Source organism: Bradysia coprophila, chromosome III, assembly GCF_014529535.1.
Source record: "Bradysia coprophila strain Holo2 chromosome III, BU_Bcop_v1, whole genome shotgun sequence".
NCBI lineage: Eukaryota > Metazoa > Arthropoda > Insecta > Diptera > Sciaridae > Bradysia > Bradysia coprophila.
Genome location: NC_050736.1, coordinates 2,749,512 through 2,765,734, shown reverse-complemented (window position 1 = coordinate 2,765,734; position 16,223 = coordinate 2,749,512). Strand labels below are relative to the sequence as shown.

At 32.2% G+C, this 16,223-nt stretch overlaps 2 protein-coding genes across 7 annotated transcripts in view; one reads left to right on the top strand and one right to left on the bottom strand.

Moving 5' to 3' along the window:
• The window catches only part of LOC119076362 (formin-binding protein 1-like), a 44,012-nt gene that overhangs the window by 9,967 nt on the left and 17,822 nt on the right, over nt 1-16,223 (top strand). The gene's annotated exons all lie outside the window — the stretch shown is intronic.
• LOC119078087 lies at nt 10,523-11,176 on the bottom strand. Its single transcript, XM_037185553.1, has 2 exons — nt 11,035-11,176; nt 10,523-10,978 (listed from the first exon to the last, which is right to left on the bottom strand). Exons 1-2 carry the CDS (start codon nt 11,068-11,070, stop codon nt 10,589-10,591), a joined length of 426 nt encoding a protein of 141 aa, XP_037041448.1. The 5' UTR covers nt 11,071-11,176; the 3' UTR covers nt 10,523-10,588.

The window sequence follows — 16,223 nt, the reverse complement described above, 5'->3', positions numbered from 1 at the left end:
TGCCTCCATGTATATATTTCAATAATTGCATAAGAATGTCATACATGCATTGCTTCAGAAAATTATGCCCGGAATGATGTGTAATATAACTTGAATGGGATGCTAGATAACAAACAATTTCGTTTGATGCTGCCATTTATAAATGGAAAAGTTTTTTTTTTAATTTTTCGCTTGTTGTGTGCATGTAATGGAATTATTTGTTTTTATATTAAATCTTAAATTTAGAATTGAATAAAATTGTGCGGGCGAGGTCTCACAATACCAATAAAAAATTCTTATTCTTGTTTTTTTTTCGCCATATTAGCATGTATTCGAGGGTCAAACAGACAATAAATGCGATGTGACGTTCTCAGTAAAACTAATGCTTAGCGTGTGACAAATTTCGTCTGTTTAGATACGATCCTTCATGGAATTAAAGACGTTCGGATATGTTTTTCTGATCAAGCGAAAAAGAAACGCATACGACAGCCATATCATTTAATTAATTTTTCTCAAGTTACGACAACGTATTTTTTTCCGAATCATATCATAAACAATCACAAGACATGCATACGTTTCATGTGATGGACATTGATTTTTTTCTTCTTCTTCGAGCTGACCGTTACTTCTTTCGGTATTTATATGCGTAGTTTGGTGTATTGCTTTTGTTATAAAGAGTCACCAAAAAGTGGTGACATCAACACGTCAAATTTTGTTTATGTTAAGAATTTCGTATTATTTATTTCTTTTATATATTCACTCATAACAAACATTGTATCCGGAGACGATATATATTCGTATACGCATAACACATAAATACAGACGAAATATTACTATCTTGTGATAGCTGTTCCGCTCCTAAATGAGAATATAATAAACCATGAACGCTTTGGTTATGGTTATACAGACATAAATATGAAGTCGAGTAAGATTCTTTCCGTTGATGCGACGCGAATCCTATAGTTTTTTAGTCAATAATATTTTGGCATGCTAGTACAAAACTGCAGGGACGGAATTATACGATCCAACATACAGCGATGTCAATCCTATTCTACTCGTTCTATATGCATTGCAACATAAGTAACCTACGTACCTATGTGTATGTGCGGTAACGTTGACATTGCATGTAGAACAAATGACAGGAATTGGCCTGAATTCGGTGGATCATATAATTCCAAGACTGTAAATTCATACAGGCCTGTCGACCGGTCGTAAAAAGTAAGGTAAATAATTATCTTACAGAAAAATCATCGCAATAAACCGCAATTTAGAAACGTCATGCTTATCGTCACATTACGGTTAAATCTGCAACATCTTGTGTTTGGTAGAAAATCTATTACTTCATTCGTTTTAAAACACATTTCGCTATAAAAGACCACGTTAGCCGGAGGTCATCGGTTATTTTTGTCATTACTTTCGATAACAGATGTTCAGCCGTTTCTCAAACTTGTAACGATTTCATGCATGTTCCATAAAATACTTTTTAGCCATAAAAATCTGAATTAAGCTGAATTTAAATCCTTCAAGTTTCGTTAAAATTTCTTCTTCTTTTTATATCTTATCTTATCCGTCCGTAAGATCTTCATGATATATTTTTACCAAACAACCGTAGTAAAAATGTGAAATAATTACTTCACGTTCAACAAATAACTGGACTGATAAGCCCATGACATTCTTAAGGAAAAATATGATTCACCCATACTATTTAATGTATCTACTCTTTTACTATACAGAACGAAAAAGTGGCTATCCTTATCTTTTGTGATAATTAGACAATTGTAATGACAACATCGCTTTTTTCTCTGTATTGACATTGTGTAATAGTAATGGAATGTCAGACGCGGATCGATTACTCGAGTCAAACAGAAAGGATTAAGTTGTTAGACCGACCTCTGTTTCACTTTTAACTTTTCCGTTATCTGTTCTTATCGATTTCGTTGCAAGGAATTACTGCATAGCAAAAAAGTAATGTAAAGACTGAAGCGAAGAAAGCAGATCTTTAATAGAAATGTATGACTGTACAACCCTGTTGCATGTCTATGAACTGAACAAAGTTTTATTTGTTAGGAAAACATAAATTGATCGGAATCTAGCTGCTGCTGTAACTCTTATCACAACCTGATTAGGTAAATAAATTAGGTTGAATTGAATTTACCGTTATCGTTCAAGTACTGTGATATACTTCCTATGAATTTTCGTGTTGAAAAGAGGTGGCAATTATTACAAGTAGTGCCTTCATATGGGTATTTTCCATAAAACAATATTATAGGCTCAACATCTCGATTCGATTGCTAAATGTTTCACTTAACGGTGCCGGTGCGGTATTGATAGTTTCCCTTGTAACAAAGTTTATGATTCACGACGCTGTATAAAAGACATTCATTTAAGTCTTTACCCCAGTAAAGTTAGAATGCGTTATCAAGTATACCAGGAAATATGAAACTCCCACAAAAATAGATTCGAAATGCATTTTTTGTAAATAAAATAAATAGAAAAAAATTCTGTTGTAATTACAAAGTTAAGTTGGTGTTTACCCATTGATAACCAACAAAGAATGAGTGTGTATACACAGTCAAGCAGTGTTGTGAAAAGCATAACCATATCTAAAATAAACAACGATTGATTAAAATTGGCCAAATATCTGATAAGATAGAGGAATTGGTTTAAGTTTTTTTTACGACCCGATGATAAATTGATGAGTAATATTGATAAAAGAAAATGTCGACTGATTATATTGGAACGTCAGCTGAACGCATTCAGTGAGGTAACGTTTTTTTCCAAATCCCCCACAATAAATTCCATTTCCAAAACGAGTTCAGGTATACTTTACAATTGGCCTGATTGAGTATCAATTCAAAATTTACAACAGTACAGCAACAAAAATGCCTTATAAAACTCATTCTTTTGCCGTAATCTACTTAACATTTAATCGTTTCGTTACCTGCATATCATATCCAAATCATATGTGACTCAAATATCCGAAATATTCAAACTCAAATGTAATAACAAAGTTTAGAACGGAATTTTACTATCGAGCCAAACCTGTTTGACCAAATCATAAACATAATAATCAAACATCGGTTTTGTGTTCGTGTGTGAGTCCATGGTTTTTGCTGTATTAGACTTATAAATTCTCGGCTACAGTTCCAAGAAAATATGAATAACAGCAAAAATATTAATAAGATTTACACATTTGTCTGGTAGAATTATTATTCCATAAAATTGAAATGTTTTGAAGTGCATTGATGTTATACGGAAAATAGGTATCGATATAGGACATGACGAACCCTGTTCTTTTTTTAGGAACCGAACCACTAGTCATCTGTTATCGACAACGATGACATAATTAAACAATGAGCCCTGGCTTGTATTGCGCTATATAATAAAATGGATGTTAAAACAAATGAAGTAAAAAAATTGCCATTAAACATTTAGTGATAGTTGAAACAAAAGGAGTACCAGATTTAGTGAATATAGCTCGATATGCTAGCTGTTTCTATAAGTTTATGGCAATAACTTACCAGTGTTGTCACTCTGTAAATCAGATATTTTACAACCTTATCTCTTAGCAAAAATTGTATTATAAGGATTACTCAAATGCATAGAAGCCGCCTTTTGTGACTAAAAACTTGATATATGTGTCATCCTTAAAGTATAATGAAATTAATGATGAGCTGACTCATAATTTCCAAATTTTAGACCGATTTACAAGCTATACAGCAATTGCGCAACATTTCTTGTATTTCGTAGTAGATTTGTTTATTTATTAATGTTCGTTAACAAAGCTCGCTTCAATAACAATATAAATCCAAGCTTTGTTTGTGAATGGAAAGATTTTTTTGCGCTGACTCAGTATAATTGAAAAATCGTCGTTTGATGAAACTGTTGCACATAACATCGTAGTTGAAAAATACATATTTCGATTGTTACTTCGTTTCATCGCAGTATCGATTTTCTTTGCCACCATTGCCTGAAAAACCTGAATCCTGAATCATTGAAATTAAAAATTAAAATTGAAGGGAAATTGATGGACGATTATGAATTTCAAAATTCAATTCAATTCATGTTATTCATTCCTAATGCTCGACGTTACCATTCATGCATATACTTGCGTATTGTACATCGTATGCCAATAGAAATTTTCGGATCTTATCATTCCATCCCTATAGTAACATTAAATTTAACGACTGTTGCTTCCAATGTTGATTGAATGTAGATAAGCCGGGCTATGCTTCTAAGACAAACGTTCTCATTCTCATTTTTCTGATTGAATTGTCACGACATTTGAAGTTTCAATAATTGCTAACTCATCTCCTTTTTACACCTGTCAGCCATAGTCCTTTGCTATTGATTGCCTTACATAACAAGTTGCAAGGTGCGCTCTAAGTAGATGAAGTTTAATAAAATAGTTTAGTAAGTCGGTCAATCTCACGTGTTCTTCTTATTAACCGTTATATGGCGAAATTAAAATGATTTAAATAGTTGACGATTAACTGAGGTGAATCTTGTTTGTGTAATTTGAAATGCTAGCGGCTATTATTGACAATTATCGGATTGAAGATTCGTTCAGATTAGATAATCGTCTTTCAAAATTATTAACATTTTAATGTTGTAATAACAATTATTATAAAAAATACCTCGATCTTCACGTCAATGAGATTGAATCAATCTTTATTATAACCAAATTAAAAAAATAATATTCAAAATGACCTAGAACCTTATTCATTTGACTACACTGTTGCAATGATTCACATAAATTCATGTATCATGAACTCAATCAGTGTTAAAAAAAGTCAAAGTAACGAATTTCGTTTACAAATTATTTACAGACATTAAGGTACACACATAATGAATTGTTTAGTGCAAGAGATGGTAATCGCATGTGACCATGGTTAGTTAACTTGTTTAGAGAAAGACTTAATTGCTTAATTTAAATTTTATTGAAACTTTGAATTCTTCGGAATCGCAACGTTTGAGACTTTAATTTTACATTTGATTTAGACGCAACTTTTCCATCTGCGACTGGTGTAATATGAATCTGCATCTCGTAACTTCACTAAGTTCAACTTGAGACTTTGAAATGTTTCCGGACTTGCCGTATTTTCTCTCATTTATTTTGCGGATCAAATTCATGTAGTTTATAAATTTGGGCGTGTTACACAGTAAACGTGCATATCTGAAAGTGTCATTAAACATTTAGAACGTAAAATTGCAATTTTACAGCTTACTGCTGCAATAACATTCTCTTGAACGGACAAGTTGTACATTCAAGGTTGATAATGGTTCGCGTTACATTCGGAATAATCTGACACGTTTGTAATGTTCAGCGCTAAATTGAAGAATAAGCTAAATTATGTTAGGCAAATACAATATGCTTGAATAATGTTGCGTTGGGATCGAATCGTTTTACCAATACCCTAAGCGTTATGTTGTCGAAAAACACATCATCATTTCCTCTGTCCGAAAAAAAAAATTATTTCGAAAAACAATAAAGAAAAACAAACTATGTAATATCCGGCAAACTTGTTGCAATAAGTTCCATAAATAAATTTACATCCATAAACAGTTCGTCCTCGACCAGCCACAGTGTGTCGATGATGGGAGCAAACAGAACGAGCTATACAAGCATTTATAATGAAAAATCAATAGAGTTCGTTAGAGTCTTGATAAATTTTCATAGATATTCGTAAGCGGTGCCTTTATCACAAATTGAATGAGTAATAATATTTTGATATTGAACTACGATGAGTCATCCGACGGAAAGTGATTCATGAACGATGCTTGTTGTTTATCCCTTACAGTTTCATATTGTATTTGTGATGGTAAAGTACCCTTATGTACAAACTTTACTTGCAAGCAATGTGAACATCGTTCTACTCCAGCACATAACATTACACACTCTGGAACTCTGGAAGGTGGATAATCTTTGTATTTATTTTAATGGAGGGTTGATTTGCGTTGGCAAGGCAAGACCGTTCGGTTTGTTTGTTTTTTTCGTTTTCTTCATATATCGTCAGATTGTTTTGGAGAGAAGAAATGAAGATGTTTTTCGCTTGCAATACATGTCTGTCTTGTAGAAGTTTGAATCAGTTACAAGACTTTGACTGTTCTGATTATTTTCGCAGACATGATCTGAGTCGTGAGTTTTTTTCCCTTGACCAATAAAAACTAGCAAACTTCTTCAATGACAACAGCTTGTCAATTACTAAATGATTTTTCTCACCATTTCTAATGCTAAGGAATTAAAGATTATAAAAAAATAGATCTTCTGACAATGAATCGTTTTCAGGACGTAACCTAATAGATAGCATTAAGCTTTATTGGCAACGTAAACGTGAATTTGTCTCCACTGAGCATTTTGTAATAGGATTAAGAATTGTCGTTGTTCGGAAAATAAAATTACTGTAAACTGACACCGTTTCATATACATTTTAAAATGCCGAAATCCATAAACTCGAATAATGTCGTGTAAAAATACTTTAACAACATAATTCTTTTGTGATCGCATACTTGCGTAAATTGATAGCAGAGGGTAAACACGTTGAACATACAAAAAAAAACCATTTACAAAAACGTTTTTCATATTTCATAAATGTAGTGAAGGTTCCGGTGTTTATTCTGAACGTGTTTTATACTAGAAGATATCTCCACTATTGACAGTGTTACTAGACAATTTTCTTGAATTTTGTTGTATTCAAATTCTCTGCCCATAACCTGCCCATAAAAATTAAAATTTATTCACGCAAAGTTTCATCGTCATTGTTTTAAGGTTTGTTCAATTAATTTACTTTGTAAACAACATAAGGTAGAAGATAACATATAGGATATTTTGTTACGCAACCGGTGTAAATTAAAAACCTTGAGCTATTTATGGGTATTCGCTTATAATAGTCGATAAACTCATTGTATTTCGTTACGATGACGCACTTGCTTTTAAAGGGCAATATTTTATTACAGTCATTCGGTTGCATGAAACTTTCGAAAGTACTACTCATATCATATCGTGGCTCTTCATAATGGTACTGTATGATGCTTGCGTTACAAAAATGTATTGTCAAAACACCAGTGAATGCACATCATCTAACGCTTATAGTACGTAAATGAACTCTCGTAAATGACTTTATTACTTAATTGAACAAACACAAACGTAAACGAAAGGCAAGATTCGTGTACTCCCCTTCTTCTATTAAAACTTATAATTAAATCCAAAATAACTTTTTATTACCTGTTTATAATTAGTCATGCGTTCCATCTGTACATAGTTGTTTAGATTACTTTTTAAAACGTTGATGCATTAACCTTACCCTTAACCTCACCGAGAAAGAATTCTACTCGAACTGCGTATAGAATTTGTGTAGTCTTGAATAGAAATCATAATTGGTTTAAGAAAAAAAAATTGAAAAAGAAAACATAGACAGTGGAGTTATAATTCTTGAGTGGGAAATGATTGTATTATGAATTAACATTATGCATCGAACAATATGCGTTTTGTTGGATACGTAAATTAAATTATAGTCTCCTGCCAATCCTTGACAATGTATTCCATTGTATTCGATGTTTTACAAAACCATTCGTCGAGCCATTCATCTTCTGTGCGCGATAAACAATATACACATACACAGTGCGAACACAGCACGAACGATATAGTGTGATTGCACCCTTATTATATTTGTCGTTTTTATTTTTATCGTTTTGGTTGTTGGATCAATATCGTACATTATTATGCACGGTGGATGAGTAAAAAAATTCGATTTGAGTTTTATTTAACGTTGAACTTTTAGGTGTTAAACTATGGATTTGGTTTTAGAATTAGGAAAAATTATCAATCCAACAGTCCAACGGATCGGAATAAATGTATTTATCGTTGTCAACCTTTACTCCGGTTATTTGTTATCTACGCCTCTGTTAATCGAAATTTACAAAGTGAATAATATTTTACACAATTTGTGCACAACAAACTGCATAATCAATGTTAACCGCTCAGAATGCAAACCTTGAATAACTAAATAATTTTCGAGATACTATAAAATGAAATGGCAAACTATCCCACTGTAAGATATTGTATTCCAAAACTTCCGGATTTATTCTAGCCGATTCATCACATGCAAACGTTGCTTTACCACAAACAAATGGAAACAATGGATTTTTTTTGATACCAACATCGAAAGTTGATACTTTCGCCCTCGAAATCCGGGGCGAAAGTAAAAAAATGCAAGTTATGTGTTTGAGCGGGGAGAAAGAAAGAATACATAAAGCGAAAGTCAATATACATAATGCGAAAGTCGACTACATAATGTAATAGTCGACTCTTGTCAATAAGTGTACTGCGATCAAAATTGAAATAAAGCGTGCGCCAGTGCTCTTATTGAAATTAACATACGAAGTTGATACTTTTTGTTGTTAATGATTTGTTAGTTATTTGTTAATTTTTGTGTGTGTTATTGTTGTGATGGCTAAATAATTAAATTTTTGATATACCAGGGGGCTGCCGCCCCCTGGACCCCCGCATTTTCTGGCTAAATGCCTTCATATTTCAACATTTTGTTCTGCTGTTTGCGATACGTATCAACTTTCGATGTTGGTATCAAAAAAAATAGTATGAACGACTCGGGGCAAAAGTAAAAAAATTCAACCTGTGCGATTGAGGCCCTTGCCTTCGGCGCGGGCATCAACTCTCGCACACGGTTGAATTTTTTTACTTTCGCCCCTTGTCATTCAATAGTTATTTGTGTATCTGTTTTGGACGATTGTTTTTAGGCAATTTCGCGAGTTGTAGCCCGAACGAAGTGAGGGCTACATGCGAAAGTGCCTAAAATCAATCGTCCAAAACAGATACTCAAAAAAATTTTCATGTAAGGGGTCGAAAACCAGAGAAAAATCTCAAAACTCCCTCATTTTCGGCCCCGACACATGAAATGTACTATTGCATCTGTTTGTGGTTTTTGCTTTACAACGTGAATTTTAACAATAACTGAAGTGTATGTCGCACAAAATTCTTGTGTATATAAAGGAATATTGTTGTAACACGACTCTTCTGAAGAGCGTTTGTTGGTATCGTAATATTTTATCAAAATAATGAATGAAAAATGAATAGCTAGCGTTATTTAAGTCTTTGAGTGTACGTAAGTTTGTGTAGGAAAACGTTTGCATGCGTTAGTATAGCATAAATATTCTGAGAAATCTCGTCCTATTTCTCAGAAAATGACTTAACTATTTTGTAAGAAAACATTTGAATTTGATGAGTGCCAATCGACCACACTTACTGCTTGAAATATTTGGCGAAGCGAAAGTGATTTTTTTATGTCAAACGTTTTACCTTAAAACTTTGTATCAATTTGTCTCTAGAACCAGTTTCGGTTTATAATATGCAAATTAAATGTTTTAACAAACGTTACGTGTATTTCTTCTGATCACAATTTGTGTGGCGTCGTTGATTTTTGTGGCAAATTGTCGAGTCGCTAAATAAAAACGAAATCCATTTTCGGATGAAACTATATCGATCTTTATAAATCAGACAGTTTACGATATGATTGGATGTTATGTGTATGTACCTTCAAGTCAATTCAAAATATTATTATTATTTTTTGCTGATTTGTCATTTTATCCATTTGCTAATATAAGTCAGAAATAAAAATGATTTATTTCAGTGGCGAACCTACATCCGAATACTTACATTCATACACGTATACGTGTTTATCTACCATTTCGGATAGTACGACATTTGAATATTTATTCAATTAAATTTTTATTTTATGAAATGTGTATACTCCTGATCATGTTAAATTGGCATTGTTTCGCTGATTAAATTTTTATTGAAAATATGCCAATACTATAATAGCGGAATGTCTCGATAAATTGTAGGCTATATGCCAGTTAATTTGGAATTTTCTTTTATTTTTGTCATTCGATTTGGCAATTATTTTTTTGATTATTTAAACGATTTATTATGTGTCCATACATATACCGTCTATACTTTCATCTAATTACGAATGCAAAAGGTATTTAAACTATAAAATTTATTCCAAAATTCCACACAATAAAAGTTATTTAATTTCAAGAAGGAAAAAACGTTACCATCTAAACTGAACAAGAGCACGAAATATTTTACGTCAGTATGGACATGGAATCACAATAACCGTTTATCGATTTTCTGTTCGATTAATGAACAAAAAACTTTCCATTCCTGGAATTAAGATCGATGTTTTCAGTTCATCTGAAGGAGTCAAAATAAATCTTTATTCTTACATAAGTAATTTGCGAAAAAAGACGTAACACTGTCTAAGATGGGAGATTTCTTCTTAAGTGGTTTTTGGTTGCAGTTTTTTATTCAAATTTATTTATTTCAAAGTGATGTGTGATATTTGAACTTAGTGTTACCATATTGCTAAGAGCATGGAAGTCTTGAAGTTTGATTTGTTTTAGGCTCAGGGACCTTAAAAAATTTCTGTAAAGTCTCAGAAATAGATGCTAAACTGACCTTTCTCGCTAGTAGAAACAGAATTTTAATTCTCGACATTCCTCTAAAACTGCTGAAACACTGTCATCAGAAAGTCCAAGGCCACTTTTATTTCATTTTCACTTTTCTCTTACATCCATAAATTTCAATGTTCTAGTCACTCGTGCTGACTCTAACTGGCTGGTCTTCATACATTTTCAAGCCGTTCTCTTCCAAACAGTACATAACATTTTGAACCGATTGGGATACATTTGGTGTGCCAATTGGATTGTTAGTGATGCATGTCTCTACTTTTGTCCTAACTGCTTCACCACCGAATTGCTTCACAACGCGATCCCGGTTAAATCCATTAGTTTCATCGAACAAACCGAAATCTTCGACCACGCATTTTATCGTTGTTTGTACCAAAGGATCAGTGCTATTTAAAGTCCAATCGGTTTTCTTGAATGTATCCCTACTCACACCTTGACTCGACAAACATTTTCGAAACGATTGAGCCACATCAACTCGGGTTTTTAGAACGTAATCGTCATCACTGTAAACCTAATTTGGTTGAATTTTAGAAAATCAATTTCTTTTGCAAGACACTTTGAATTTACCAAGCCCACTAATAACAGCAATAGGAAATATTTCATTTTTAGACTTTACTTGTATTGAACTTTAGTGCTAGAATGCAAAATGTGAACTGAGTCGGAAGTATTTATTTAGAACGGTTATCAGCGGTCTTACTGAAGCATTATGTTACTTTTGCGAAGGACTCATTATCTCATTTGATAATAAAGACAGACTTCCTATAATATGTCTTGTTTTGAAGTGACGTCAAATCGAAAATAAAAATTCTACATTGACCTATTGACCTTTACTATATACATTTTTATTCACGTGATCTAAAGGTTTCATTTTTATTTGTTGCATGCCAATTTTCAGTTAACTGATAATTCAAATTCAAAACATTGATATCTTCAATTTGATATTCTATAGTAAGAAACTCTTTGCATCAGTTACATTGTTGTCGGAGTCAGTGATATAATAAAAAAAATAAAAAAACCGGAGCCATACAAGTATGTAATTCAGTGAAAGTTCGCATTCTTTTAAATTTTGTAATGCTGAAACATCATCTATTTTGCATAAAACGTAAATCACTGTGTAAATAAACAACTTGTTGTAATATACTTAACACTTCTAAGGCATCAGATTTATTCAAACTTTAACTAAAGTACGTGCTGCTTATATTCGCAACATCTCCGATATTTTTTTTAGGTTCTATGAATCATTCTTGTTTTCAGGTGAAAAGTGTGTCTTATGTAGGGTTGTGGAATGCTGTCCTTGTTTTTTTAGAACTTCAGGTCGAATTAAAAAATCGCAATAGTTGTATCAATTGATAATTTCCTTCACCCGGTTAGTGTATAATGTATATCGACATGAAGTTATATTTGGGCATAAATTTCAGAACTTTTCTCGTAATTTAAGCCCTTGGCATAGAAATTTGTATACGTAATAACTTCGTTCTGCGGCTACAGCTCGCGAAATTGCCTAAAATCTACCGTACATAACAGATACGTAGATAATTGGTTCGGAATTCACAACGTATGCGACAATCCACAGTCGATTTGTGAATTTGCTTAGTTGTAAATTCGCTGAGTTGTAAATTCGCTGAGTTGTAAATTCGCTGAGTTGTAAATTCGCTGAGTTGTAAATTCGCTGAGTTGTAAATTTGCTGGGTTGTAAATTCACTGAGTTGTAAATACGCTGAGTTGTGAGGGACATAATAATCGTAGTCCAATTCACTGACTTAGTGACTTGTGCGTAGGCAATATAGTCCTAAACGAAGCTTTGGTGTTAGGTTCGTTACTCCCATAGAATGCCAATACTACTATTTCCTTCGCTCAAACAATGTTCTTATGTTTGCTTCATAGAAAAAACTAAAAGTACAGTTGAAAATGAAATACATTCCGCCGCAAATAAGTACGCTACAATTTAACTAATAAATTTTTTTACTCTGTAAATAATCACCATAAAATGCAAAAATAGATATTTCATAGCTGATGATAGTTTATTAACGTTACGTTTATACATTCCATTTTTATGATGAACCTGACTTTGAAAACTGCCGCACTGATCATGGATCACGGTTAAAAAAAATTTCGCTTTAAATTACATATTTTTTTTCAAAATGTGTATGTTTCTCTTATTCAAGAAATGAAGAAAAAAAACCGGATGAAAAACTGTCTGTTTGGTGTGTATTTCTCATTTTCTGAAATTGTTTTTAAATAAACATAAAGATGCCTAATAATAATAATATGTGGGAAGATTTTTGTCTTGAGAATAAAACTTTTCTGAGTAAAATATTTTAGGTCTTATGCGGCAGTTACATATTTTACACACAGCATTCGGTCTACAATTGAATGTAGTTTTCTGTTCAAGTGATCTTGAATTGAATTTAGTTTTGCATTGTGGACAATGCTGTATTGAACCACTTAACTGAGAGAAATGTGTGTGTAATTTAAGTGAAAGACCTAATGAAGATGGATATCAGAATTAGAGATTGTATACAATTTCTTCTGTAAGTTTAAACACATTGTGATATTCAACAGATACACTTTTCAGTTGGACACATGGATATTTATAGAGAATCCCGTGAAAAATATTTATTTGCGTCATCACAATATTAACGACTCAAGCAAACATAATTTAATATAGGGAAAAAAAACTTATCTATTTTTAACGAATTTGACTATTTCAGTTTGAACACATTAATGAAACAAAAATTTTAAGTAAATCACATTCCATTCAATGTAAACAATTATTTTCTAGATAAACATTCGAGAGAGTGAAAAAAAAATACTTCGTATATCGATGTGAATGAACCTTTACCTATACACTAAAACATTTTCCGATACATATTTTCAAATTGAATACGATCAATGTTCAAGTGAATCAATTAATTTTGCAATAAAATCTTGAAACTTTTTCGAACTTTTTTTTTTCTTTAAATCGAATCCATGCTGGTCTGTTACATCGGTTTAATGTAAATGGCTGTATAGTTTATTGTTGTATTTATATCGAAATGAGTGGTATACTTGAAGTGATAAACAAACATGAGACGTTTACGTCGAATATTCTATGCAAAAATGTAAAAGAAAAACAAATAAAATGTTTTACTACGTAACGCACATGTTTTTTGTTGTTGTTGGTGCTGTTGACTTCCTTCATAAGAATGTTAATATTTTTAAGTGCATGTACTCGGTGTAGTATAGTAGCTTTTATTCATTATTCAAAATGAAAATTACTGAAGTTCTACTGACGTGCTAGCAGGAGTTAATCCGTACTTCAATTCCTGCTATGTTAGCAGGAAATTGTGTTTATCTTCCGCTTACATATGAAATAAAAGTTACGAAACCAAGTAGTTACGTTATTCTGACGAATAGAAAGAAATCCTTTCCTGTTGCCTGAGAAAATAATCCTCCAATTTGTCGAAACAAGAATTATATGGTTGCTGGTTTCTAATCTACTATTCATTTCATAAAATACAACCGAAATGTGCAAGGGATATGGGATTGTTGATTTATCAACAAAACTTATACCGAATCGACTGTGTGCACTGGAAAATCTAAAATAAATGTTTTGGTTCAGCGGAAAAGTTATATTTTTGTTTGCAATATAACAATAATAACACAGTCATGTAATGAACCTGCCTTCCACAACCATATAATACAGTTATTGTTTTATAATGATTTTAAAAAAACGTAACTATGAAATTGAGTTTCAAATTCACTACCAAAATTGTTTATTTACATTGAAATTTGGACGAGTATTTATGGTTTTATGGTTGCAGTTAAGAATAAATGAAAAAAAAAAACAAAAATTTTCGTTGTATTTTTCTCTCTCATTTGCTCTGCCTATATGAGTTCAAAATATTTATGTTGGTTTCATATTTGTAAATGTTATCACAAAACGGTTTAATGTACACGAAAATGAGCATAATAATCACCAAAGCAAAGAGTCGTTTCTTTGATAAATTTGAAGGAAGTTTGAAGCGGAAATCGATGTGGTTTATTAAATATTCAATTGATCTGTCGCAAACAAGTGGAACACAGTTTGGCTTCATATTTTTTTTTCGTTTCGAACAACTGTTACCTAATTTAAGAAAAATCGTTTCGGTTTATTGAAAACTGAAAAGATCAAATGAAAGAACCATTTTTATAATTCAAGTATATTTTGAGAAGATACGCAACAGATTATATCTCACTCCATGCGATCACAATAACATTCACGTTCGTTAATTTGGCGCCAAATAAAAAATAAAATTGAATTATTAGAGACACTTCATTTTCAATTTATTGGCGAGCCACCAGCAAACAATAAAAAATTAATTTAATAAACACCGAGCAGCGCAATCCTAAAATAGCTACAATAAGTATTTTCATACTACGCTGCGTGTTGGATAATTTGTGTAACCATCTGGATGAGAATTTTATAGTAGCATTTGTGTACTTCTTAAAATAAACATTCGAATTTCAAAGTCATATTCCCCGTCTCTACGAGAACATGAAGTCACAAAAATTCAAGTGCAAAACCAATAGTGTTATCAAGTTGTTTTTCATTCTAAAACAAAATTTATTGCCTCATTTTATGTCAAGTCCAAACAAAAGTGTAAATTGTATCTACTAAGCCCAAACAAAATCTCAGTCGAAGGAAACATGTTCGCAGACCACCTCATTAAAATTGAATTCAACGCATTAAACAATAAAGTCTTTACAAAAGTTACAGACTTCGCAATAGAAAACAAAAAACTTGAACGTTTCTCAAGTGTTAAAATCCGTATTAAGCTACTCTGTAATTTCTACCGACAATTATTATTGAGCACACATATGAAATGTTCAAGGAGATGTTATTTTAGTTTCATATTCCGCAAAGCGAAGTGATTTTCCGATTGTTTTCAATTGATTGACTGTTAGGACATTTTCAGCACAAATCATTTAAGATCTAATGCTGCATCGGCGACAAAGTGTTGAGATGTGTTATAGAATCGCGAATGTCGTTAACGATACCGCACAAATCATCATCAAGTACATTTCTATATAAAAAAAAAATGTTGTGGTGGTATGTGTCCGGACAAAACCGGTTGCGTTAACTTCAATTTATGTTTGAGAGTTTATTGAGCCTACGCCAACATGGTCTCTTTTACTTTTTATTTAGAAACAAACAAAATAATTTAAGAAACACTTGAACTCGTTAAATTCGTTAAATTTGAAAAAAATTCGATCGAGTCTCATTGATTATATGAACCTTTTTTCGACATTAGCAAATACTCTCATCGAAGTGATTGGCTTGAAATTTCACCATTTTTCGTTTTTATGTAATGTGAAATTCAATACTGTTTTAATCAAACAAACGATCTGACGAATTAGCCTAAGAATCAGCAGAAGACGTACAAAATTAAACTTAAGTCCTCACTCGCATGTGTGTCATGCACATTAGGTTACAATTTAACATATAAACTTTCCATCATTCAATTGGATAACAAATTGTCCACCGATTATCGGATTAATGGAAATGAGGGAACTGGCACTTGCTTCATCACGTTCCACTGACTTAAAGACACAATAAAAAAAACTGGATGTAGCCTATTAATTACAGTCACGGGTATTTACCACTAAATCCAAATCGATTGACTTGTGAACTAAGCAAAAATAATTTTATTTACTGCTAATAATTAGAGACTGGTGACGGTGTGGGTGTATTGTTAAGTATTACTCACGTCTACATACCGTTTTTTGTCTCTCCA

Coding starts and splice junctions, on each gene's coding strand:
- LOC119078087 (XM_037185553.1), bottom strand. CDS start 11,070: ATGAAATATTTCCTATTGCTGTTATTAGTGGGCTTG. Junction 10,979..11,034: donor TGCTGTTATTAGTGGGCTTG/GTAAATTCAAAG, acceptor CAACCAAATTAG/GTTTACAGTGATGACGATTA.